The sequence below is a fragment of the Anabrus simplex genome, chromosome 1 (genome assembly GCF_040414725.1).
Source record: "Anabrus simplex isolate iqAnaSimp1 chromosome 1, ASM4041472v1, whole genome shotgun sequence".
In the NCBI taxonomy this organism is placed as follows: domain Eukaryota; kingdom Metazoa; phylum Arthropoda; class Insecta; order Orthoptera; family Tettigoniidae; genus Anabrus; species Anabrus simplex.
In genome coordinates, this window is record NC_090265.1 from 1,440,038,691 (window position 1) to 1,440,065,263 (window position 26,573).

Below are 26,573 nucleotides of genomic sequence, written 5' to 3' on the forward strand. Positions count from 1 at the left end.
TCCTAAACCTACACAATTTTCAAATGATAGAAACACACAATATAATATGATGACAATAATGAAAATGGCTGAATAAATAAACTATAGCCCATAGCAGTTCTCAAATATGAAAGAGCATGCTTGGCACTCTCAGCAATACAACTGTAGCCTCCAAACCCTTTCTGCAGAATGGCACACTCATTCTTCAGCTGGCCTGTTAAGAAACAAACTTAACACGAATGATGATGAACATGGCTTTGCATTACCCCTCCTCATGCACAAAATGAGTAGCTCATTAATTATTGAAGGAGAGCCCCTGCCAGAACCACAACAAAGTTGAATTTTTTCAAAAACCTTTAGTTACCAATAAAATGCATGTGACGTACCTCGTAAAAAATTTCAATTCAGGGCTTCATGATGCACCTCATTTTGCTATAGGGCCAACGACTTCCCTGTTATTTTAATTATTTTGGATTGGACAACAGCAGAAAGCGCAGGAAAGCTAAATTTTCTCTAAAACCGTTAATTACAATGGAAATGCATTGATGTTTCTTGTACAAAATTTAATTTTAAAGGGCTTTTTTTATAGGGCCAATTGTTTACCCATTATTTTAGATGAGGTAGGGTAAAAATTATCCAAATTTTGGGACATGCCCCTATAAATTCCCTACTGGTTTGAAATGGTGAACTCTATCAAAATTCAAAGTATCTCTTGCATGACTTTCCAAATTTCAGTTCAATCACCACAGTACTTTTTGAGCCTATCCAGAATGACCAGATACACACCATCTCATTTTTAATAATAGTTAGTATAGAAGTATAGATAGAAAGCTCATCCTAGGATATTAAATCTTTATATCTCATTCTCTTGCAGTTTCCCTTGTTACTGATAGCTGAATTAAGGTATACAGAATTTTCAACCTCCAGTTACTGTAAACAACCTGTGAGTTGGATCTGAGGTCCTTGATGATAATAATAATAATAATAATAATAATAATAATAATAATAATAATAATAAAACAGTAGAGTCCCGAAAACTCAGCCTAATGTAGACTGAAGGGTGGCAGAGTTTCTGAAAATGCTGTGTTATCGGGAATGGAGTTAAAAAAGAATAAGTACGAGTGTTTCCTCAGAAAATACAGTCCTGTACTTGTATGTATTGTTTGCTTGAGAATATAACAGAGAATAAACTGCCTAAATACCCTTGAAGAAAGGGAAAGTACATACTTCATGAAGGCATACAGCCTTTACTACATGAAAATGAAAATTAATAAATACACAGTTTACAGTAATTCACCTGGTAAGACAGACCTCAGAAAAAATACTTTATGAAGGCATAAAGCTGTCTGTAATGAAAATTAACTAGCAGATTTTGCAAAAACTGGCTACTTTTCTTTTAAAGAAATGTATAATGTCCTATTGTCTTTCGCAGTGCACTCTGCGCTTTGCTGCTTCATCTCGAAAACGACAAAGGAACAGTAAATCCATTACCAACGCACCTTGTTTTTCAAAATACTGAAGAGCGGTTTTGACAGCCTTTAGTCCCTCACTATGTGATATTTTAGGAGCTTCTATGGTGGAGTCCTCAACGTCAAGGTCTTCATCATTTTTTTCATTAAATGTGACACGTGGTGGATGAGCAAGACAAAGGAATGCGGGACCTTGAACGGGTCTGCGCGCGGAGGTTGTTCGCCCTGCCAGAGTGTGGCCGAGTTATCCGGACTGCCGGATTATAGAGTGCTTAGTTTTCAGGACTCAACTGTAATAATAATAATCATTTGATCTTCCTGGTATTTAACTCCAGTTCCCAAGTTTAGACTAATTTTCTTTACTCTTGCAAATAAGTCTGAAAGTTCATATTCATTGCTAGTAGTGAGGGTAGTATCATCAGCATATTCCAAGTTCTGATTTTTCTTCCTCCAATCAAGGTAATAACATAATGTATAATGTCAAGATGGGGCACACCCCCTGTGGGTGGGGGACGCAGACGAAGAATATACCCACAATATCCCTTTTCTGTTGTAAGAGGCGACTAAAAGGGGCGACCAAGGGATGATTGTCTTAGAACCATGAAACTACTTGTGATTAGTACCACCATGCGAGGAACACCAGGGTCGCTTTTACTATCTCATAGTACCACTATATTAGGTAGCAAATAAGTTTGTGGTTAGTAGCACACAGGAGCACTGTGGGGTCACCTTTTGCAGTACCTGTGATTAGTACCACCATAAAAAAATGAAATGGCGTATGGCTTTTAGTGTCGGGAGTGTCCGAGGACAAGTTTGACTCGCCAGATGCAGGTCTTGCGATTTGACACCCGTATTGCATAATATTATCCTCATTTTCCCGTATTGAAATTCAGTTAAAGAAGAACAATAAAAGTTTGTTTTCAACTATTCAATACTTTACAATAATGTACTTTTATTGTTCTACTTTGACACCCGTAGGTGACCAGCGCATCGTGATGAGGATGAAATGATGATGAAGACGACACATACACCCAGCCCCCGTGCCAGAGAAATTAACCAATTAAGGTTAAAATTCCCGACCCTGCCAGGAATCGAACCCGGGACCCCTGTGGCCAAAGACCAGCGCGCTAACCATTTAGCCATGGAGCCGGACAGTACCACCATATGAGCAGGACCATGGGATGATAGCTACCATGGTTCTGCCTTGCCTATGATTAGTACCCACTATATGAGGAACACCACGGGATAGTGCAGGTCCCTGTGGTTAGTACTCTTATGTGATGAACATCATAGGTTTGCGTTGGCTATAAATGGCGCTGCAATGTGAGAAACACCATAGGTCTGTATTATATGTCGAATATCGTAACCTGTGAGTAGTACCATAATGTGTGGAATACTGCGAGTCTCTGCTACTTTTGATTAGTACCGCAACATGACAAATACCACGGTTCTGCTTTCCTAGTGATAAGTACCATTATGAGGGGCCGATAACTTGCATTTTGGACCCCCTTTAGACTGCAAGCATCATCGATTCAGTGTAATGCTATAGCAGCAGTCCCTTGGTCAGTAATACTATTGTTTTAAGTCAGTTTCTGTGAATGTAAAGCATTGCAGGTCGCATCCACTGATTGTTTTAAATTCATATCCATCCATTCATTCTTGTCCTCTCGTTTTGAATTCTGGTCAGTGGAGGATTTTGGACTTTTAATTTATTCCATTTCGTCTCGTTTCGTACCATTAGGGGCCGATGACCTCAATGTTATGCCCCTTTAAACAACAAGCATCATCATCATCATCATCATCTTCAAGATGGGGCATAGTGACCAGCATGTGAGAGGTGTTAGACTCGTACTAAATCAAAGATTGACTTTAGCCCTCGTTGGATGGAAACCAGTAAATGACCAAATCATTGCTGTGCACTTGAATCTACTCACATCAGGACAATTATTCAACAGGTCTATGCACCAACTGAAAATGCAGATGGTATGGTAACAGACTCTTTCTTCGAGTAGCTTCATGATCAATTTGACAAAATAACTGTTGTGATCTGGCACTGCTTGTGGGCGACAGCAATGTCTGCAATCTCTTTGAATATGTTAAAGGGCCTTTACATCTGTGCAACATACCAATGACAACAGCAAATGTTTCCAAATGTTTTTCTGCAGCCTGCATGGTCTCTGTATTGGCAGTCTGTCATTTGCCCGATGGCAAGACACTGAATGTGATAGACTTTGTGGCCATCAAGAAATGGTGCAGGCCTTTTTCTACATGATGCATGCACGTACTGTGTATCAGTTGTTGGGTCAGACCACTTTTCGGTGAGAAGATTAAATGTCAGCATCGCCGAAGACCTATATGATCATTCACCATGGAAAAATTGAAACATAAGGTGGTCACAAATGCATCTTAGTGTAGTCCAGAACACAGATTCCATGTTGTGCAGGATTTGAAAGATGATGTTGAACCACAATGACTTCTTTAAACATTATTAAAACATGTACCCAAGTAACTGAGGGGCTGCCTGGCTGAGGCTGTAAAGGCGTGCTCTGTTCACCCGGAAGGACATGGGTTCGATTCCCCATCAGAAAGTCGAAAAATTTAAGAAACGAAATTTCCACTTCTGAAGGTGCATATGGCCCTGAGGTTCACTCAGCCTACACCAAGAATTAGTACCAGGTTAATTCCTGGGGGCAAAGGTGGCCGGGAATAGAGCTAACCACTCTAACTACTCTACCACTCTGCCAAGGTTAAGGATAGCGGAAGGCTTTACCTTCCACCTCTCCAAGTCCCTTCATGGCCTGTACGGAGGTGGCTTTGCCTTTTTACCCAAGTAACTACTGAACATCCTAGAGGAACTACAAAAATAATAAGGCAGCTGATAGAGAAAAGAAGAAAGTAAAGCAACAACATGATCATTTGGAAGATTCAGAAGAGGTAAAACCAGTTGCACAAAATGTGCTAAATTGGATTATGAAATCAGAAAGCGCTGCAGATATATTCGTCCATATTTCTGTTTGGACACCCCCTAGGGGGTGCCGATTGCGGTGCCAGTACCGGTGCGCTATGCCGCGCTCCTCACCTGGCCTGTTTGTGAAAATAAGTATAAAAGGAATAAAAATATATAAAAGTTGATAATAATAATAATAATAATAATAATAATAATAATAATAATTAAAAAAATTGTGTTGACACTGTATTATGTGTACTGTAATTGTAGATATGGTTGAAACGTAACATTATTCGGTGCGTGCCATGGCTGGTTAGGAGGTTATCTAAATTTTTTCGGACCAGCGGCAGGGGTCGAGCCCGGATGGTCACCCATCCATGCTTTGACCAAGCCCGATGTTGCTTAACTATATCGGGCCCTGTCGCTGGGTTGTGTGCTAGAATATATTTATATTCATGCATATAAGGTGTTATCGATACTTGAAATTTAGAAAAGACAGCATGTGGTATTGCAGCTTTTAGTGATTTTCCGCCTCGGCTACCGGTGTTTCCAGTGCTTCGTTGATTGTGGTGGTTCTGATTTATTGTGGATGTACTAACTTTGGATGAGGATTTTGCTGTTGTTAGGTTATTAGGCTGGCTGTTGAGAAGGCTGGGCCGTTTCTTCGGAAGTGAGGCGAGGTTTCTTGCTTCTTACACTGTGCTTGGCGGGGTGGGTTCGGTGGTACTTGGGTTCGAGGGTCCGGGTATTGGTTGTGCTTGCGTGAAGTGGGTCAGGAGTAGGTTCAGTAATGACTGTAATAGTGTATTTGTGTCTGTGATAGGCAGGTTGGATGAGGTAGTGGTTAGTCCTGGGTTCGGTTGCGGGGGCTGTTGAGGTGGTAGACTGAGTAGTGGTGTTGGTGTTGGTTTTGCTTGTAGGTGTCGTGACTGTTTGTAGTGTGCCTTAATTGCTTTTTTGATGAAAGGGCAGCCAGGAAACGAAGCGGCATGACTGCCTTGGCAGTTGGCGCACTTCGCCTGGTCCCGTGGTACCTTGCAATCTGTGTGGCGGTGATTACCACCACACCTATTGCAGCGGGTATCTGCAGTGCATGTAGCTGCTATGTGATTTAATTTTAAGCAATTAAAGCACTGAGTGATGAGGGATGTGCGTGTGAGTGCCTGGGTTCGGTTCTGTGAGGGTGTTTTATGTGTGTGTGGTTTAGGGGCAGGTTTTTTACGCCTGCTTTCTGTCTGTGCGTAAGAGTCGGTGTTAGTTGGTGGCTGGTTGGTTTGTGAGTAGGTGGACTTGGCAGGTGGTGGTGGGAGTGGAGGTGGTGGTGGAGGGGGAAGTAGGTTGGTTTGTACTTCTGTTGATTCGGTGGGTGGCGGTGGATTGGTTTGTGTTTCGGTGGTTCTGGATGTTGGTGGAGGGTTGTTTTTGGTAGGTGCTGGCTCGGAAGACGGTGGCTGGTTCGTGGTACCGTTTAACGGGTTGATTACGATTGGAGTGGGTATTCCGGAACTTGAAAGACGGTTTAGGATGGTGTTAAGGAATATGTTCTTGAGTGGGGTTATGATTAGCAGGTTGTTGTGAGTTTCTTCTATTATTGCAATATGGCGGTGGATGATAGGTTTTATGGATTCTATCACTAGGCGGCGAGTGATAGGGACTGGTCCTGGGTTGAAGAGTGGAAGGATGATTGACTTGCATTTAGGAGAGATCGGGAAAGGGTAATCAAATTGTTGGTAGTGGTACGGGTTCTCGTAATTTTCTTCTTTTTCTTCTTCAGTGGATTCGGTATGGTGAGGGGATTTGTATGGGTCCTGGCTACTCGATCCACCAGGATTGTCCATACTTGCCTGGGATGGGGGTGTTCTGGGTTCGGTACCAAATGAACTTGCTAGTTCGCACAGGGCTTGGTAGGAGTCGTAACTTGGAGGATATAGGTTCATGTTACGGGTGTTGCTTGGTTCTGGGGTGCTGTGAAGCACTGGAAACGGTCAAACTCTGTTGAGGACCTGCGTCTTACTTGACGTACTCAGTGGGCACTAGTCGCACCAGGTGTAGTTTTTAATTGGATCGCGCCAAGACAAGGTACGAACTAAGTACCGCACTGAGTACTAGACAAATGCTCGTGTGCCCGCACAAGGTTTGGCAGGCTGGCTGGTGTGACTGGCAGGGTAGGCAGTGTAGAATGCTGCGTATTCTTGGCCGACAATTGTCGATTGTTGATTTGAAAAGGCTGTTGCTGGTAGCCTATTCTCTTGGTGCAGGGGCTCGTTGGTAGTTGAGCTCTGGCTTGGCTCGCACGGAGTACCTCGTATTCGCAGATAGCGGCAGTGTGACTAGCGTTCTGGGTACTAGTCTCTTGATGGACGGAGCGTGGTGCTAACAGGACTGCTCTGCACGAGCGCTGGGCTGCGAATGTGTGTTGTGTGTTCGCTGCAGATATGACGAAAGGGAAACGGCTAAGCTGAAAGATGATCGAATGTCATGTGTGAGAGCTGTGGTATTTTAAGACTCACATCAGATTCATTCACAACATGATTACTTATGTAACAATTGTAACCAATGTCTCAATTTTTTTTGCAGCAAACAGGACATGTAAATTATTACTAACATTAAATTGTGTCACAAAGTTCGAATAAATCTGTAAGTATACGCTTCTGAACCCATGTTGTCATAACCTTTCTTTTCTTTCCTCTTTGTGAGGAATCCCTTCCTAAATTTTTGCCGTTGAATTTTGGTACATCCTGTATAATGAAAGTAAACAAAAAATTACCAAATTACATTGGCCTTGATTAGGGCACGTGAATGTCTGCTTCTGCCAGTGTGCATAGAAATTCTTCAAAGAATGTGGAAGTCACGACCATACTATTCATGCCCCTTGTCCCCCGCTAACTGCACTCGGGGATCATTGCGCTGTACTGTTCGCACCAACATCGTCTTAGGGCGTCTATGGGATAGGAAAGGCCTAGGAGTGGGAAGGAAATGGCCACCTCATCCACATGTTTTATTCACTAAATGGAATCGTAGGATAAAGAGTAAAATCTAGTATTTAATACAGGGTGGGCAGAATAAAGCTGGCCCGGAAAATATTTAGAATCTATTTACAATGTTTACAATAAGACTGATGCAGGATTGACCCTTGTTAATGAACATCATAGAAGATAATGGAAATGGCTACTGTTGACGTCGATGCATCGCTGTGTTCAGTTTATCAAACTGAGGAATAGCAGCAATAGTGTTTCAAGTGTTTTGCTTTAGCTCTCTCTGAAGCAGATTGGGAAAGTTTATTTAAAAACTATTGGGAACTGGGAGATTTTAACAAAAGAATAGCATATATCGGCAGTTTAATGGAAATAGTGCCAAAAAAAGTAACGAGAATTGGTGAAGGTGCTCTGAAACACCACTTGGGGCAAGTCGCACTACATTACCATGTTTAAGTACATCGTGAACGTAACAGAATGTGCAAATCATGCTTTATGACACTGTTTGCAAATACACTAAGGTTCACTGAAGCAGTACACCTGAAGAAACATTCAAACCTGGCTAGTATTATTGACAGTTATCACAGAGCATCAAATTCTCCAACCCAAACATTATTGCCTGATGTTCTGAATAATTTGAAAAAGTTCCTTGTCACCTTTCCAATATATGAAAGTCACTACACAAGAAAATATAGCAGTAAGAAATATCTGCCATTATACATCACACTTGTTGAACTCTACATGGAATACAAACAAAAGTATGTTGAGTGACCTGTAAGCAGTGGCAGCTTGTGCTGAATAATGTTGGTGGTTCTGCTCTGTGACGCCCAGTCCATTGCAGTAAATGTAGTAGACAAATCTAAATTCGTACTGCATACGGGAAGTGTCAGCTGAGCTTCTGTGAATCCGTCCTCCAACTCTGCGGGAACGCTTTACTCCATGTCCTATCAGTGTGAAGTTCTCAAAAATGTACCAAAAAAATACAGGTAGACGTTCATCTCAATTTTTAAGACCCCAATTTCGAGAGACATCGACAATATAAATAACTGACTTGTACAAGAAACAACAATTAAGAAGTTACAAAAATTAAAGCCCCTCCTCTGCTTATCGAAAAAAATGTTGATCTATCGACACATTCTTATTTACAAAGGTTCCGAGACTTGCATACATCTTTGGGAGCCGCTTTCATAATGAACGGGGAACATCATCTGATGGTACTAGCGTTTCTGTTTTCATTTTCATGACTATACCTAACTCAGAAAAATTCACTACCATACAGAGAAACATAGTCACGGTTACTTGTAGGCCTAAGAACTCGCTTATTCACTTCATACGAGAGGGAATGTTTTCCGTCATTAGATAGAATTATGCTGAAGTCCTGGTTATTTACACAAAAATAGAAATATACATACCCCCAATCTTAAGGTATGTTGTTTGAAGACTTAACATGAACAGTAAATTGATTTTGTGTCAATCACAACTATCCTCTTTTTTCGCGCATTTATCCTGTATTTAAGCTATTTGGGCTTTCTTTCTACTGAACAGAAGCATCACAACTATAGTATGTGAGAATGTTGACATGTACGAATTTTAAACTATATCAATATCCACACAGTTTTAAAAGTTCTCTATTTACACTGATGATTACAATGGAGGGAGCTTTTCGCGGACGGTGGCGCTGGTACTACCTCTAGTGTATTATTTACTAACTCTATGGTCACGGGCCGTGTCATAGGAATAGGCCAGACGTACTGCAAGGCGTGCAGTTCGTATAGAACCTTGTGGGCAACTGTTAGCCACCTATCGGAAGAAAGCTCTAGTTAAGTGTGCTCTCCTAATTTTCTCTCGTTCACAGATCTAAACAGGGTTGCCAGATCACTGGCAGCTGTATGGGTATCGATCTTTGGCTCAATATTAACACTCAGTATTTAGGCTGGGATCACTAATCGCTATATATTACTGTATATCGTTCATTGTGGTGGTTCTGCAGCTCTGCAGATCATATTACGGAGCTGCGCCTGCCTGTAAGAGATTTAAACCTCTCAGTAAAGAAACCTTGTAAGGATGCTTGCAGCATCTGTGATAAACTGATGCTAGCCTCTCAAGTTGCAGAAGATAATGAGATTATTAAGCAACAGTTTGAAGAGGACCAAAAGCAAGCAGAAATAGCACACTAAGTAAAAACTGCTGACATGATACGGATCATTGAATAAACATATAATGTAGCTTTACCAATCTCTTTGTCGAAGAAGGATTTGCTGGATTTATTCAAGTTTGTGTTGCCTGTTTTTCCATCCCTTCTATCAGGTACTTACTATAAGTGTAAAAATCCAAGAAGTGTATCCAGAGCCAGAACAGTTTTATTTACAAAAGATAAGTAAATCACAGTGCGTTTTGATAGGATTTGACATTATTTCAAGAACGTAAAGCATCATTCTTTGTTTAATAGTGGGTTGTGGTTTTTTTTTTTTTTTTTTTTTTTTTTTTTTTTTTTTTTTTTTTTTTTTTTAATAGGTGTCATAATTAATGTTTGATAATCTGAAAAACTTAAGTTACTGAGCAGACACCAAAATTATGGCTTCCTTCTTAACATACCATATTTATATAAAAAACACTGGCCAAGTGTTGACTTATGCTTTCATTGACAGGGCTTTGAATCTGACACACTTATGACTGGTTGTCATTTCTAATCGAGCTGAACATCAGTTCATGACCTTGCTGGTCATCTTTAAGCATGACTATTGACCAGCATCTCTGGCTTCATGATGTACAGGCCGTACTGTATCTCTGATGACATCACGCAACGAGGCAAACCTTTTCTTCCATCCGACCCATGCAATGCAAGCACATGATATGACTGTGCCTTGAAGTTAAGAAACATTCCAAACTGTTGTATTAATATAACAGGGGAGATTGTTTGATAACTTGTAAGTTAAGTCTGTGTAATTTTAGGAGGAGTAGGCTTAAAATGTGATCAAAATTGTCAAAGCATAATGATTGTTTTTCTTGTCCATGTACCCAACAAAACATTACTATTGTGCATTAATAAAAATTTGTTGACAAGAAACATATAATAATAATAATAATAATAATAATAATAATAATAATAATAATAATAATGTAATGGTCATAGCGTCCGCCATGCCAACTGGCATTGGGCCCGGCCCGGCACCGTATAGGCCCACCCCTTACATTTCAGCTGCGCCAATCACAAGCAGCACTTAAGTGCTAGGCCAGCCCCACTCACTTCCGCTTGCGATCCCGTAGCAGAGGAGTATGGAAATGACTCCACGATTAATCTGGAGTGTTCCATCTCGCTATGTTCCTGGATCCATCCAGCATCCGGACGATTCTAGAAGGGCCAGCGCAGGTATATAAGAGAGGAACGACCTGCCTGCAGTCAGTGAGAGTTAGACTGAGTTAGAAGTTGGTGTGGTTCAGTCGTGAGCGACTGTCACTATAGTGAAGTATGTGAACTGCCATCATTATCGGACTAGTGTGCTACAGTGCGGGCTGTCGGCGAAGGAGACAACGTGTAGCCGTGCGACGCGGGACCTTGTGTGTGAGTGTAAAACTGTGCAGTGTGAGAACAAGTGAGAAACGAAGGGAGAGAGAGTGCGCGAACTGCGTAAGTGTGTGTTATGAGCAAAAGTTGTGTTTAGTCTTGTGTAGTTTAGTGCCTAGCTAATAAATCTTAGTATTGAAGCTACCAGTCTAGTGTTAATTGATCCTACTACCCCGCCAACTCGTTGCAATAATAATAATATTGCTGTATCACCATACTTCTTTTGTGGGTTTCCTGGTACTTCTGAGACTGCCCTTCAAAGACTTTTCTAGCAGTAGTTTAGTTTAAATAGTTTAAAGTGTATGCATAATAATACCAAAATCATTTAATAGAAGATTGTGCTTTATGAACTGCATTTAGTTCTCCATTTTTAGACTGGGTTTTTATTTTACTTTGTATGTTTTCAAAATTACCTAACCCAAGAAATAACAGAATTTTGTGTAGGTTCACTTGGTTACTGATCATGTGTGTTACTTTTAGGCTTTTTCTATATCAACAATAAAATGCACTGCTGTAACTCTGTATAACAAGAAGAAAGTCAAAAGTAGAACTCGCCATCAGCTTGTGGAACTGAGTGAAACGTACTCCTGTATTCTTCGTAATAGTTAATTTTTCTATTAGAATTTTAGTCTTCGTTAAATGTCTACCGCCCTCATTCAAAGGAAATGAGGATATTGGTGCATAGTCACTTGTATAGTTGGAATTTTGTCGTGGTTTGCACAGTTTCTTGGCATTGTGGTAATTTATTTAAATTTGTTACCCATTATATTTCCACAACAAACATGCTGTATTATAATAATTCAGTAAATAAATTCCATAAGAAGCATTACGTCACTTGTATTGAAATTACTCACCACATGAAAATAACATACCTAACGTAAACTATAAAGTATTATTATCTCAATAAGAGCTCTTTATGTAAATCCTGATGTGATAACTTTGGAGAACAGACATGTAATATACTTTAAAATAAAGGTCTGTCTTTCAGCAGCCACAATTATCCAAAGAATGCCCTCAATCACTATTTATTACACTCACAAGTACAACTCGATAATATTTGTCCAAACTGCCCCAGTCAATCAGTTGACAGGCTTGGCGCACTTTCTACAGAACGACCTATACCTCACAAAGTCAATGCCGGCATCATACCAAATAGTGTCCCCAAAGTACAGGGTGGAATTTGGAAAGACCATCCAAGTCTTCTGTAACAAACTTTCATTAACGGTACCTACTGAAAAAGGATAGGGAATATGGAAAACATATTGGTCATTGGGAAAACTATATTGCATCCAAAATAGTATTCATGTCCCTTTTCTGTTTCCAAGCAGTGAATATTTGGAAGAAATAGTTCTGAAACTAGCTTGATTTTACAAAAACTCTGTAATATCTCATATCACAGAATTCAATGAGAGGAGAGTGGTAAAGAAATGACAGTCATAAAACAATAAAGCAACAAAGTGGCTGCTAAATTATTCCAGAAATAAATTTAGTGGAATGTTGGGCTTATAAGGGATTTATTAATAAGGTTTTCACAGGATTTGGACAAGAGACCTGTTGACTGAACAGAAGTTGCAATTGCACCCATGTACAAACAAGGGATCTTGAAAGATAGTATTGATTGTCCAGATATTTCTTTGATCTGTATTCCTGGCAAACTGTGTTCAGATGTAATATAGGATGTTATAGATGTTGATTCCCATAAGGAACCTGAAATATTTGTCCCGAATGAGTAAATTTATAATAGCAATATAAATGGTCTGTTATTGGACATTATAAATTTTCCAGCTACCTCATTCCTGGTTGCCAGCATTTTGCCCCCATGTGCTAAGTTGGGCTCATCAGTTGGTACATAGCACACCCACCAAGATGCATGGCTAGTGCATACCGTGGAGTTTTTTTAATTTTTTCGGAGGGTTGGAGGGGGAGGAGGCGAAGCCTGCTCCCCCACGTAGCAATCGACTCAATCTACATTGCCTCCTACATGCTATTATTTCTAAGAAGAAAGAGATAGCAGGGAAGAGTGGGAAGTGATACAAGGAGTATCTGCCAGTTCCCATGTCAGACACGTTACCACGGCCAGAGTTTGTGTTTATAAGGTGGTGTTCAGGCGTGGTAATGAAGGGTCAGGGGAAAACCACATAGGCAGAAAAGAGAAAGAGCCTACATGTAAAACCTGACATATTTTGATAGCACATGCAAGGAGGTGGTTTCTGGATAGGTCCGCATGTTTGTGTTAGTTGAGAAGAGGTATCATGCACCAGCCATGAATCGTAGTCTCGCCCTTCCAGTTGTCAGGGGATCAGTCTGTCTGGGCACTGCCGTGACTAGCGTGGGCCTTGCCGGTTGCGAAGCCATGCGTCAAGTACCACTAGGGCCTGCCACACAGTGCCATCTCCTTGGGGTCCCTCGTACCCAGTCTCCGATCCCGGAGAATGAGACCAAGCCTGCCTGGGCGGGGGCCTCCTGGATGGGGATGGGTCATGATGCCGGGCCTCCTTCCTTTCTGCCCGCGCCATGGCCCGGAACATAGGTTACCTTCGATGAGGGGCCGAGTGGCCCCCTGCGCAATTGGCGCACACTGGCGCCTCTACGTGCTGCGCACGCTGTGTAGTGATCACCCCCACAACGGTTACACCTCACTAAGAGCCTACAACTCTCATGCCCGTGGCCCCACCTCAAAGAGTGGAAACACTGCAAGAGCTGCTGAGAGGAACGTTTCAGTCTCACCTGATTGCCGCTACCTGCTGAAGTCCTCTTTTGATTGGCTCCTCGGTCCACTGCTACCCTGGGAGCAGTCGTGGGTTACGGCTGGGCAGCCCGCTTCTGGTGGACCTGCGTCTTCTTCTTTCACCTCATCTGGGGGCGGCGTCTATTTCTCAGGGATCTCTTCTCAGCAGGGGAAGAGGCCTCGTCCTGATGGCCCTCCTCCCAGCCTGGTGACCCCGGGGTAGCGGGTGGCTCCGCTGCATCACCATCTTCTCCCTCCTCCAGACTGGCAGCGGTGGCGTCGGTCTGTGCTGACACCAGACTGCGTTCCTGTCCTGTGGGGCGCATATCAATGTCTGCAGCTCGACAGACACGCTGGCAGGCTGGGCCTGGATAGCAGCCTCCGAATGCCAGGGTGCGTCCTCCTGTACTACTGTGCTGCTTTTCACCGTCAGGGGCGCTTTCCTTGATTGCGCCCGGGTGACAGGTGCTTCCTGATAGGTCTGGGTCTGCGTCCATTTCGCCCTGGTTGGTGGTCGACGGTCCTGTTGCGTCTGAGTGTACTTCGTGAAGTACAGTAGTCCAACTGGGGTCGCCGTCGTCAGTCCTCAGCTCCGTCTGGGTGGCTGCCTCCTGGCTGTCTATGTCGTCCGGCTGCACCCTGAGTCCTGGTAGCCGAACTACCTGAAATTGTTGGGACTCAAGTTTCTCGTAGACCATGAAGTGGTTTGCGTCCTTAGGGCGGATGATGACCTCCCAGCTGATGAGCTCGATGATCGACTCCACTCCAATGAACTCCGTGATCACATCAAGGAGATCGAGTATGTGGATCGTCTCCCAGTAAGTGTCCTTCCCCCACTGGTTGTACCGAACAGTGCCAGGAGTCTAAAATTGGGGGCGACCACCGAGCTGAGCGCTGCTTGTAGTTTCTCTATGGCTCCCTTGCAGTCGTAGTTGGCCGGTCTCCCTGGGATGAATAGCTTATCCATCCTTGTCCTCCTGAAAGAGAAATAGCACTAAAAAGGGTTTCCTGACAAAGCTCACTGCGTACTTAAAAGTACACACAGTAGACAATGCTCTTTCGGAGATGTACCAACAAGTACAGTTGCCTGACTAGTACTGGGAAAGTACAATCACCTGCCGAGGAGAGATGAGTCAGCGGGAAGCACATACGTCCTCTCGCTGTGACTGCCAAGCTCGTCGTCCTCTTACCGTAGAAGCCACTGCATAGGCTACTTGGAGCCACCAGCAGTGCCAGTGCACTATGGGAGACTTTGTCTCATTATCAAAATTGATGCCTGCTTGGCCATCAGATGATATAGATGTTGATTCCCATGGGGAACCCTAAATATTTGTCCCTAATTTGTAAATTTATAATACCAATATAAATGGTCCTTTATTGGACATTATTCCTGGTGACTGTAAAAGAAACTGCCATGTATGAATGGACTGCGTACTGTGAACAGCATTGTAAGACTGTAATTGTGTTAGTGTGCAGTGAGCATAGTTGTGATCTGCTGTAGGGTAAAGTGACAGCTGTGGAAGTGTGTGTAGTGTGATTGTTCTAGTTTGTAAATGCCAGGGTGAATAACTAGTGTGACTGAATTAGCAAGAGCAGAGGGAGAGCACGAACTGGTGTAATTGTGTGTGTGTGTATAGTTGCATAAGCAATTATTATTTAATCAGTAAATACTAGAGTCAACGCTACCAATTATGTTTATTTACCTACCCGCCTTCTCGTTATGATGTCTTGATTTATGGTTCTGATTCTCTTCACAATGTCATTTTACTCACCCTAATACAATATTTCTAAGCCTTGTCCAAAATATGTATCTCTTTCCAGTATCAAATCCCTTCTTGGAGTTGAGGAAAGCCTTACAACTACACTACCTGACAAAAATTTGAAGCACCCAGGAGGAACGGTCGGATGTCAATGTAACTTCATTCACGTACACACCATCGGTGGCTATGTAAATGAATAGAGTTGCAATTTTCTGTGACAGGTAGAACAGCTGCCACAGTCCATTAGTGTTGTTACCAGACCTGGTAGGGTATATAAGGGGCGTGAACAGCATCAGTTGTTGAGTGATCTCTGTTAAGGACACGGGATGCCGTGTACTCATGTGGGACAGTGTTATTCAGTACCTGACAGAGTTTGAAAGGGGCATCATTGTGGATCTCCATTTGGCCAACTGGTTGAATTGTGAAATATCCAGTGGGGCATTCGGTTGTGTCAAAGGCCTGATGTTGTACTGCATGGAAACGTTATGGCAGGCGTACTCATTGTCAAGGTTCCGGTCGACCACATCTGACTGCCGCAAGGGAGGATCACCATATTGTGCACCAAGCACATCTTCACATGTGTGTGCCATCCAAGAACAGTTAATGGACTCCCTGCAACATTCTCTGCCATCCCATGCTTTTGGTCGAAGACTAACAACAGCGAGACTAGGGAATTACCGTCCCTTGCAAAGGCTGCCGTTAACACCACAACACAAATAGCTGCGTTTAGAGTGGTACCATGATCGGGAAGCATGGACTGCTGCTGAATAGTGTCCTATTGTGTTCAGCAATGAATCATGGTTCTGCCCTACCTCGTGACCATTGTCTGTGAGTATGGCAGCGACCCGAGGAGAGGCACAGCGATGTTACTCCTGGCGTCATGGTGTAGGGAGCCATCAAGTATGACTTCGGGTCACGGCTGGTAGTGATTGATGGTACACTGCTATATGATGGGCATTCTGCAGCTTCATTTGTTACCTCTCATGCAACAGTATCGTGGTGCCATTTTTCAACAGAACAATGGTCATCCACATACGGTACGTGTCTCGATGAACTTTTTGTGTGATGTTGAGATACTCCCGTGACCAGCAAGATCTCCAGATCTTTCCCCAATAGAACATGTATGGAACCAGCTCGCCATCAAATTCGTTCCAGTGCCAGTATCCAGGATATCAAGGACCAGTTATGACAGTTGTGGGCCAGCGTGCCTCAAGGGAGGATACAATGGCTTTATAACACCCTTCCAACCAAATTAGTATATGCATGCAGGCCAGAGATGGTACATTATCATACTGATAAGTGGGCTCATATTGCCAAGTTCTTTGCAAATTTGACTCGATTTTGTAATCACTGAAATAACATCATACTCTCTCTCAACACTTCAAGTTTCATTTCGTTTCCTCCTCCATTTCTGGTTGCTTCATGTTGGTGGTTTTTTTTTTTTTTTTTTTTTTTTTTTTCAAGCAGTGTAATTTATTAAGTATGAATTGAAACTGATAATCCATAGTACCAGTAAGTTTATTTTCATATTGTACTTTGATGAATATTCCATTGTATTCTTGTGTGTTTATTGTGTAGGTTGCTTCATTTAAGTGTTCATGACATTTTTTTGTTATAGATAAAAAGAAAAAGGTAGTAAGCAGTTCTAGTTCTTCAAGCTCTGACAGCGACTCCTCTGCTGCTGAGGACCGTAAGAAGCACAAGAAACGAAAGAAAAAGAAGAAGCAAAAGAAGGATAAATCAAGGTACTGTTCGTTCAATTCTTTGATTTTAGTTGACCTTGCTCACCTGTTGTTTTATCTCAACATGTCAGGCAGGAGAGTAAATACGGACAGTGTTTCATATCTAATGTTCCAACATAAATCAAAATACTTTTTTTTACCACCATTTGATAAACGTTAAATCATTGTGGACTTCATTTTTCATTCTCTAGATGCATTCTGGGCTAGTCAAATTTGGTTTCTGTCCATTTTGCCCACAATCTTTCTCCACATTGTATTCATGACTGTTTTTTCATCAAATGTGCTCTTCATCAGATTCTTCCATTGTGATGTAGTTCTGCCTCCCTTTTCTTTTATGGGTGATTACATTATCTATTTTGGTTTTCTCACTTTCTGTACTTTCCTACTGAATACATCTAAATTATGTCTGTGTGTTTTTACTGATTAATATATATATTTATTGAATGAATCAACGACTTCCCGCAGTTACGGGTTGCCACAATGGACAAAGTAAAGCATATCAGGATAGAGAAAGTTTTTATCACATAGAAATATAGTGATAATAAGGATTTCTTAAATTATGGAGGTCCGAACAGGTGAGATTTCAGGATTTGTACAGATCCACGTATGGTGGTGGTAACTATTCTTTCAATGCTGTTGATGGGCAGGTCTAACTTTTTCCAGAATTCTACGAACAAGGCAGGTATTGTGCCACGAGCACCAATCATTAGGCCGATAATCTCTACTTCATTTAGCTGGTATTTATTTTTGTAGAACGGAATGGTGGGCGCGTAGATGTTCTGCTTTTCAAGATGAACTTCAGTAGACTGGCCGACATGGTGCTCGAATCGGATAGTCGGATCGATAATGAAGCCTTTCGTGTCGTTATCTTTAAAGGCAATTATGTCAATTCGTCTTGTGCTCCCTGTCGTAGACAAACCGTGGACTTCTTCATATACACGGAAGTTTTTGCTACGGAGTTCTTCTGCAATCGGTGATCTTATCTTGTGGTGACGTGAGTTTTTCAGTACTTCGCCGTAGGGGCAAGAACCCAGGACGTGAGCCAGTGTTTCTTTCTCTCTGACGCATCTGCGACAGAGGTTTCCGTCCTGAGTTCTGCCCGTGATAGTTCGTACTGCAGAAACATTCGCTGTCATCTTGATTGCCTCTCGCCATTCGCTACAAGAAAGTCTCTGGTGATACCTAATCCAATTATTGGCCGGTGTGTACTCTTTATACAACTCTACACCGATCCCCTTCTGAGGCAAAGAGCACCAAGTTGCCATTTCACGACTTCTTAGTTCTTATTACATAAAATCAGCTTCATGGTCCGTATCGCACTTCAATAGATTCACAATGAAGTATTTATTTATTTTCCACCTAGTCGATACAATGATTGCCTAAGGCAATTTTTATTGGTCAAAAGTGGTACATGTTTCGTATATTAACAACATCTTCAGCCACATAACAATGTTTAGATGAAAAATATAAAATAGACAAAGTAATGCTTTAGAGGAAGTGTCCTTGAAATTAACATAAGATTGACAAGATTAAAACAAACAAATAACTCAAGAGAAAATATATAAATTATTTCTACAATAGAAAGCAGTCGTCAAGGAAACACTTGTACAATATTCCATAGAGAAATTGTCCTAATAAATATTCTTTTCTTAATAATCCATGAAAAAAGATCAATTTATAAATTAAAAATTAAAATTATACAATTTATAAGTAATTATCGAAATGAAGAAATCCTGATATCACAGTGCGGCTCTTATTATTAATGTAGATGAAAATATAACTAATTCCTAGTTGTCAAATCTTATTAAGCCTGCTTTCCTTTGGAACAGTAACTCCAAAGGAAAGCAGGCTTAATAAGATTTGACAACTAGGAATTAGTTATATTTTCATCTACATTAATAATAAGAGCCGCACTGTGATATCAGGATTTCTTCATTTCGATAATTACTTATAAATTGTATAATTTTAATTTTTAATTTATAAATTGATCTTTTTTCATGGATTATTAAGAAAAGAATATTTATTAGGACAATTTCTCTATGGAATATTGTACAAGTGTTTCCTTGACGACTGCTTTCTATTGTAGAAATAATTTATATATTTTCTCTTGAGTTATTTGTTTGTTTTAATCTTGTCAATCTTATGTTAATTTCAAGGACACATCCTCTAAAGCATTACTTTGTCTATTTTATATTTTTCATCTAAACATTGTTATGTGGCTGAAGATGTTGTTAATATACGAAACATGTACCACTTTTGACCAATAAAAATTGCCTTAGGCAATCATTGTATCGACTAGGTGGAAAATAAATAAATACTTCATTGTGAATTCTTAGTTCTTGGCGGATTTTTCTTGGATTTGGAAGGTCACTGCCTTTATTGGAGAATCGGTTAATATCGGTAGACAATGCGTCGTTTCGGATGTCAGATCACGCATCTTTATAACGTAGCTATTGCTGGCTCGGCGAAGAGCGTTGCATGCGCTTATTTGTTGCAGGTGTACTTCCCAGGTTGCTTTGAAAAGTCCGAGGCCTTTGAATCTTAAATCAGAATACAGAGAACTATCGGGTGTATCCGTGGGTAATTGCAGAATTTCCTTTAGGGAGCTCTTTACCATTTTGTCGGCGGTTTTCGGGAAGCTAAGCGGTACTTGTCTAATTTCAGCGGTCTGAAAAGCATACACGAGAGTGGGACTGACTGCTTTGTTCAAAACAGTGAACTTTTGATCTGCCTTTAACAAAGGTGAGGCTGTAAGAGCATCTAACTTCTTGTGCAAGGTTTTTAAAGAAGTGTTTGCAACAAAGGTGAGTGTTTCGTTAAAAGTGACACCAAGATATCGAATTTCTTCTCTTTCTTTAACAGTACTGACCTTAAAATTGTCGTGAATATTGAGCACTCCGTCCACGAGTTTCTGCTGCATACTTCCTGGAAATGTAATTTTCATTACCTGTAGTTGATTATCGTTCTTCTTCTGTCACTTGCCTGGTGTCAGCTGCGATGGTCATTACTAGGGCCTGGATTTAAATGTAATATCAAAGTGCAGAATATGTACAGAAAAATATAGTAAATATGTAGTTAAATATGTAATATTTATAAAATATGTGATTAAATATGTAATGTTAATAAAATATGCAATAGAATCAATGCACTAAATTTATAAAAATGTTTGTGTATGCCTTTTATTATGACATGATTATGATATGAGACAATAAAATTGTTTTATACCTCTGTATTTTATGACCGTCATCATTGTTGCTTTAGATAATTTATATAGTTTACTGTTTTCTAATTTTGACAGTATTAAATAATCAAATTAAACACACAATCGAAGCCTGGATAAAGGAGGGGGGTTGCCATTAGGACGTAAAACAGATGCCTCAGTAACAACCAAGGTATCTGTCACAACCAAGGGCCTCCAGGACTAACAATCCTGGTTGTATTTGGAGTGAACAATTGCTCCAAAGCAAACTGAAGTTTAAAAGCATGATGGTACAACGGAAATAAACTATTACCCCAGGTGGTAACTCTTTGCAGAAATCCACCGTCGCTTCTGGATTCTGGGGGGGGGATACGACGTTGTGCTGAAGAAGAGTCTTGGAAACCCTGAAGAGTCGAGAAAATTAAAACCCCAATCTAATTACTTTTCTGGCATACCTCAACATAAATTCTCTCACACAAACTGGCAAAGTGAAACAACTGACCAAAGTCCTCCACGAAAACAATGGGCCGGTTGCAGAAACGTTGACTTGTTTTAAGCCTTAGACAATGTCTACCTAAACATGTCTAAGTTGTGCACGGTCTTCCATTGCATAAACAGTATTCAGCCGGTGTTTAACAGGACATTGTTTAAAGTTTCAATATTGGTTCGACAATGGAGATAGAAGTATCTTTCGTGCAACTCTCTCTTTGTTGCAACCAATGAAATTCGTCCTTGTGCGCGCCAAATGCTAGTCAGCTGTTGTCTTCCTGCATATTACTCAAATATGGTTAAGCATGAGCATGACTTGCCCACAGATAAGAATATCTCTTTCCGTGGAAATTAAATCTCATAAGTAAATATTATCGACACTAAAGCCACAGTACAAGGAAGTGTAACTTTGATTATAGTGTTGTTACGGTGAGTTTAGTCTAAATAGCTTCGGCGAACGGAAGATGAATAAATAATACTGTGTAACCGAATGAGTTGCACGGGCTATATAGATGTAGCTTGCATTCTGGAAATCGTAGGTTCGAAACTCGTCAATGGCAGCCCTGAAGATTGTTTTCCGTAGTTTCCCTATTTTTACAGCAGGCAAATACTAGGGCTGTTATCATGGCCACAGCTCTTCTTCCCCAGTCCTCCTCTTTAAACAATAATCACCACAATCACCACCACTTTCCTTTTCCTATCTCATCGTTGCCGAAAACTTACCTGACTTAGTGTGATGTTTATATATATAAACCACATACAACCTACTTTTTTAGTTTTCACTATTATGTGTGCTTACTTGGCAGTAAATATAAGTGAATCCTTATCGGTTGGTGTATGCGACAGCCTTCTGATGATTGGGACAAGTAATTCTGACATGTATGTAGTCGAAGTGTCCTATAATTCCATGGAAATTACTCCATGTATATTCAAATATATCGGTTGCCAAGAATTGTATTGAAGTTTAAAAACTTCATGTTGATTCCGTATTAAACCTAGAATCTAATGGGAGCAAAAAAAGGTCCACCTATTCAATACCATACAATGTTATAAAATAGTTTATAACATTTTATTATTATTATTCTTGGGACCGGTTTCGATACTGGTGTGAATAATAATAATAATAATTTCGTGTGGCTATTTCTAGCCGAGTGCAGCCCTTGTAAGGCAGACCCTCCGATGAGGGTGGGCGGCATCTGCCATTTGTAGGTAACTGCGTGTTATTGTGGTGGAGGATAGTGTTATGTGTGGTGTGTGAGTTGCAGGGATGTTGCGGACAGCACCGACACCCAGCCCCCGGGCCATTGGAATTAACCAATTAAGGTTAAAATCCCCGACCCGGCCGGGAATCGAACCCGGGACCCTCTGAACCGAAGGCCAGTACGCTGACCATTCAGCCAACGAGTCGGACGCTGGTGTGAATGATCAGCCATAAAATTAGAAAAACATACAATGACAAGGTTACAAAAACAATGCATAAAAGTGTACAGAAATTTTACAAATTAGGCATGACTTGAGTAAAAAACATGATCTGTAAACATTAACTTACAACCTAAACCTAAAAATATAGCACCAATTGTCTTAAAACTTTGTATATATGTCCTCTTGACAAGAGTCCTCTGAATCTAAAAACGTTGAATGATATGTGAGCAGATTAAATTGAGTCGAGGACAAAAACTAATATCTCACTGTCTTAAAAGTCCAAGAGTATATTTCCTTATTTCGTAAGAATATTTGTATAAAAGTTTTCTTGCTGAACATCCACTGAATCTGGTTAAAAAATTCCAGACGTAGCAACTTCTAGAACTAAAAAGAACATGAAGGAACTTCAAACTCTGTCTTGCGTAATAAAATGCATGTCTTCTCTAACCTAAAAACCGTGGCTGGATTCGGTTCTAGAAGTTGCATGTCTCATGACTGGTTAAGCTATTTTAACGGCAGACTTTTTTAACAAATGGTAAAATGTTTTCTTAATATTTGCACCTTTTATACACATATTCTTACAAAATAAGGAAATATACTCTTGGACTTTTAAGATAGTGAGATATTAGTTTTTGTCCTCGACTCAATTTAATCTGCTCACATATCATTCAACGTTTTTAGATTCAGAGAACTCTTGTCAAGAGGACGTACATACAAAGTTTTAAGACAATTGGTGCTATATTTTTAGGTTTAGGTTGTAAGTTGATGTTTACGGATCATGTTTTTTAATCAAGTCATGCCTAATTTGTAAAATTTCTGTATACTTTTATGCATTGTTTTTGTAACCTTGTCATTGTATGTTTTTTCTAATTTTATGGCTGATGATGATGCACACCAGCATCAAAACCGGTCCCAAGAATAATAATAAAATGTTATAAATTATTTTATAACATTGTATGGTATTGAATAGGTGGACCTTTCTTGTTCCCGTTAAATAATTGCATTCAAGTTGACAGTTACTAGACTGTCCCTTTGTCAGTATCAAGAAACAAGTCTCTTGAAAAGCGAAATCTTGTTTTAAGCTCTACCTCACCGTACATTTCTAATTAATTGCTACGATTTCGCAGCGGGCGACCCACAGAGAAGCCGTCGGACTAACCTTTCTTCCTGGAATCGTCTCAACATGGTAATACAAATTACATGTTTCATAGTACATAACCTCTGTGATTCGCTCCTCAAATTTGAGGTTAAACAGTGTTCTCAGCATTGTTTAAAACATGGCTGGTGGAACGTCAGTTTTAGACAGTGTTTAAGTGATAAATAAAATCTCTGCAATGCAGCAGCATACTTAGTCATTGTTTAACCATAGACATCGTCAAAACACCGTTTCTGCAATCGACCCAATATCTCTGTAATAGCATTGCAAGAAACTTGCTTCACGGACAAAGAATCTTTGGAATTAAATGGGTACTTTTTTTTTTTTTTTTTTTTTTTTTTTTTTTCAAGAGCGAAATCCAAAAGGGAGTAATGAAGAACACTCCAATCTTCGACATGATATTCAAACTAGTCAATACGGATCATACAATCATTTTAACCTATCAAGGTTAAGATTATCAACAATGGCATTTGCAGTCAACACCTCAATCCTTAGGTCTGTCTCAAATTTTGAACCTATAATTGATCGGCTATTCCTACTATCCTTGCACCGTGTAAACAAAATGTATATGTTGATCATTGTCCACACCCCGACTAACGACCAAAACCAAAAGGATTCTGAGAGCACAGATTTTGGAACATCCTCAGTACCCCAATCGCACCTCGATACCCCAATCGCAAAAATTCCAGAACACCCTGTCAAGATCTTAAAGGGTGATTTCAAGGCACAACTAGGACAGGAACAGAAATACACACACATCATTGTGCAATACTCGGCTCACGAGAGGACCAACGAAAATGGAAAACGTCTTGTTGTATTATGTGAAAATCATAACCTCCAGGTTATGTCCACCCAATTTCGACATCTTCCCAGTAAACAAACTGCATGGCGATCACCAAACATAGCAATGGGAGAATTCTAACTAGACCATGTCACAATATCTCGCAGGTATAGTCCCGAAATAATAAACATCAGAGTCAAAAGGGGACAAACATATTGTAGATTCAGGCCATTATGTCTCAGTAGTGAAGTTCAGACCCATCTCTTTAAACAAGAAAAAGAACCAATCTGCCCTAACCCATTTTGACACAAAGAAACTCTGAGAAAAACAGAATGAATTCAAAGAGCTTGCCCAGCCAGTGGACTTGGACTTCAACAGTATAAAAAGTCGGATAGTTCAAGCTGCAGAAGAAGTAGCAGAGGTTAAAAAGGGGAAGAAACATGCCTGGTGGTATGAAAGTTGTGAACAAGCCTTGATGGATCATCTCATACTTGGAAAATGTACTACATGTCCAAAAGAGAGGAAGATTGGAACATCTACAAAACCCAACGTGCACAAACGGCGAAGATAATACAGAGTGAGAAACGCAAGTACGAAAAAGAACAAATGAACACGATTGAGCAAGACTTTCCAACAAGGTGAGTCCCGAGAATATTACAGGGCGAAGAATAAACCCGCGGTATCCCCTGCCTATCGTAAGAGGCGACTAAAAGGGGCGACCAAGATTAATTACATATCAACAATGAAAGTACTTGGGCTTAGTACCATTATGTGAGGAACACCATGGGTCGACGTTACTTGCAGTTAATACCATCATGTTAGGAACACCATGGATCTAAGTTACTAATGAGTAGCGCCTGTATGTGAGGAACACCGATTTACGCGCATTCGGAAAGATAAATTTCCCAAAATTGTAAATAAGACCCGCACCCAATTATGGAAGCGATATTTTCAAAAAACAGTACGGGTTCCATTATGTGATGAATACTATGGGTTTGTATTACTTGTGGTTGTTACCATAATGTTTCGTACACCGTGGGTCTACATTGCCTATGATTAGTAGCACTACCATGAGTATATGTTGCCTGTGATTCGTTCTACTTAGTGAGGGACACCACGGGAATACCCGGCGCCCATGATTAGTCCCATTATGTGTAGAGCACCATGGGTCTGCTTTGCTTGTGAGTAGTACCCTTATGTGCGAAACACCATGAGTTTGTGTTACCTGTGAGTGATGCCATTGTGTTCAACGTACGATAGGAATACATTTCTTATGATTAGTGCCACCATTAAAGAAACTCCACGAGTCTACGTTACCTGTGATTAGTACCACTATAGGAGGAACACCATGGTTCTACCTCCCAGTGATTAGTACACTTATGAGGCGCCGGCAACCTGAATTTTGGACCCCTTTAGATTTTTTTTTTTTCGTGTGGCTGTTTCTAGCCGAGTGCAGCCCTTGTAAGGCAGACCCTCCGATGAGGGTGGGCGGCATCTGCCATATGTAGGTAACTGCGTGTTATTGTGGTGGAGGATAGTGTTATGTGTGGTGTGTGAGTTGCAGGGATGTTGGGGACAGCACAAACACCCAGCCCCCGGGCCATTGGAATTAACCAATTAAGGATAAAATCCCCGGCCCGGCCGGGAATCGAACCCGGGACCCTCTGAACCGAAGGCCAGAACGCTGACCATTCAGCCAACGAGTCGGACACCCCTTTAGATAATATTGCATCATCCCAGTAATTCAGGCTTTGTGAATTGGATCCACTGATTGTTTTTGTTTCACTATCATTTTTCATCATCATTTGTTTTAGATTCTAGTCAGTGGATACATTTTAAAGTTTTAGTTTTAGTTTCATTCACCTCTTACCATTAGGAGCCGATGACCTAGCTGTTATGCCCCTTTAAACAACAAACATCATCATCATCATCATCAAACAGAAGATACAAGGGTACTAGCCTCCCTCCCTCTGCTTTCAAAGGAAAGATGGAACTTTAGCAACATCAAATGAAGAAAACTGAGGTCCTTGCCGAATACTTTGCCACACTTCCAAATTGTGAAAAACCAGTTAACGCCATCAGAGCCAACAAACCAACATGCCAAAACCTGCCATCTTCTCTCCCGGATCATGATGAGATCAAACGCCACATACGGAGACTAAAAAACAACAAGGCCTCTGATGAAGACGCCATGATAGCAGAACTATGAAAAAATGCCCTGGAAGAAGCAAAAGATGTCTTGCATAAAAACCATCATTGACGTCTGGGAGAAAGAACAACTGCCGGAGGACTGAAAGGTAGCTTTAATCCATCCTGTACATAAGAAAGGAAATATCAAATATGTAAATAACTATCGTGGCA

At 40.8% G+C, this 26,573-nt stretch overlaps 1 protein-coding gene across 4 annotated transcripts in view; it reads left to right on the forward strand.

Moving 5' to 3' along the window:
* Positions 1 to 26,573, forward strand: part of Moca-cyp (nuclear cyclophilin protein Moca-cyp) — a 414,025-nt gene that overhangs the window by 278,765 nt on the left and 108,687 nt on the right. For all 4 annotated transcript variants that reach the window (XM_067137906.2, XM_067137907.2, XM_067137908.2 and 1 more), the window contains one exon: positions 17,042 to 17,168. In XM_067137906.2, coding sequence (XP_066994007.2) covers positions 17,042 to 17,168 — 127 coding nt within the window. The remainder of the gene's footprint in view (positions 1 to 17,041; positions 17,169 to 26,573) is intronic.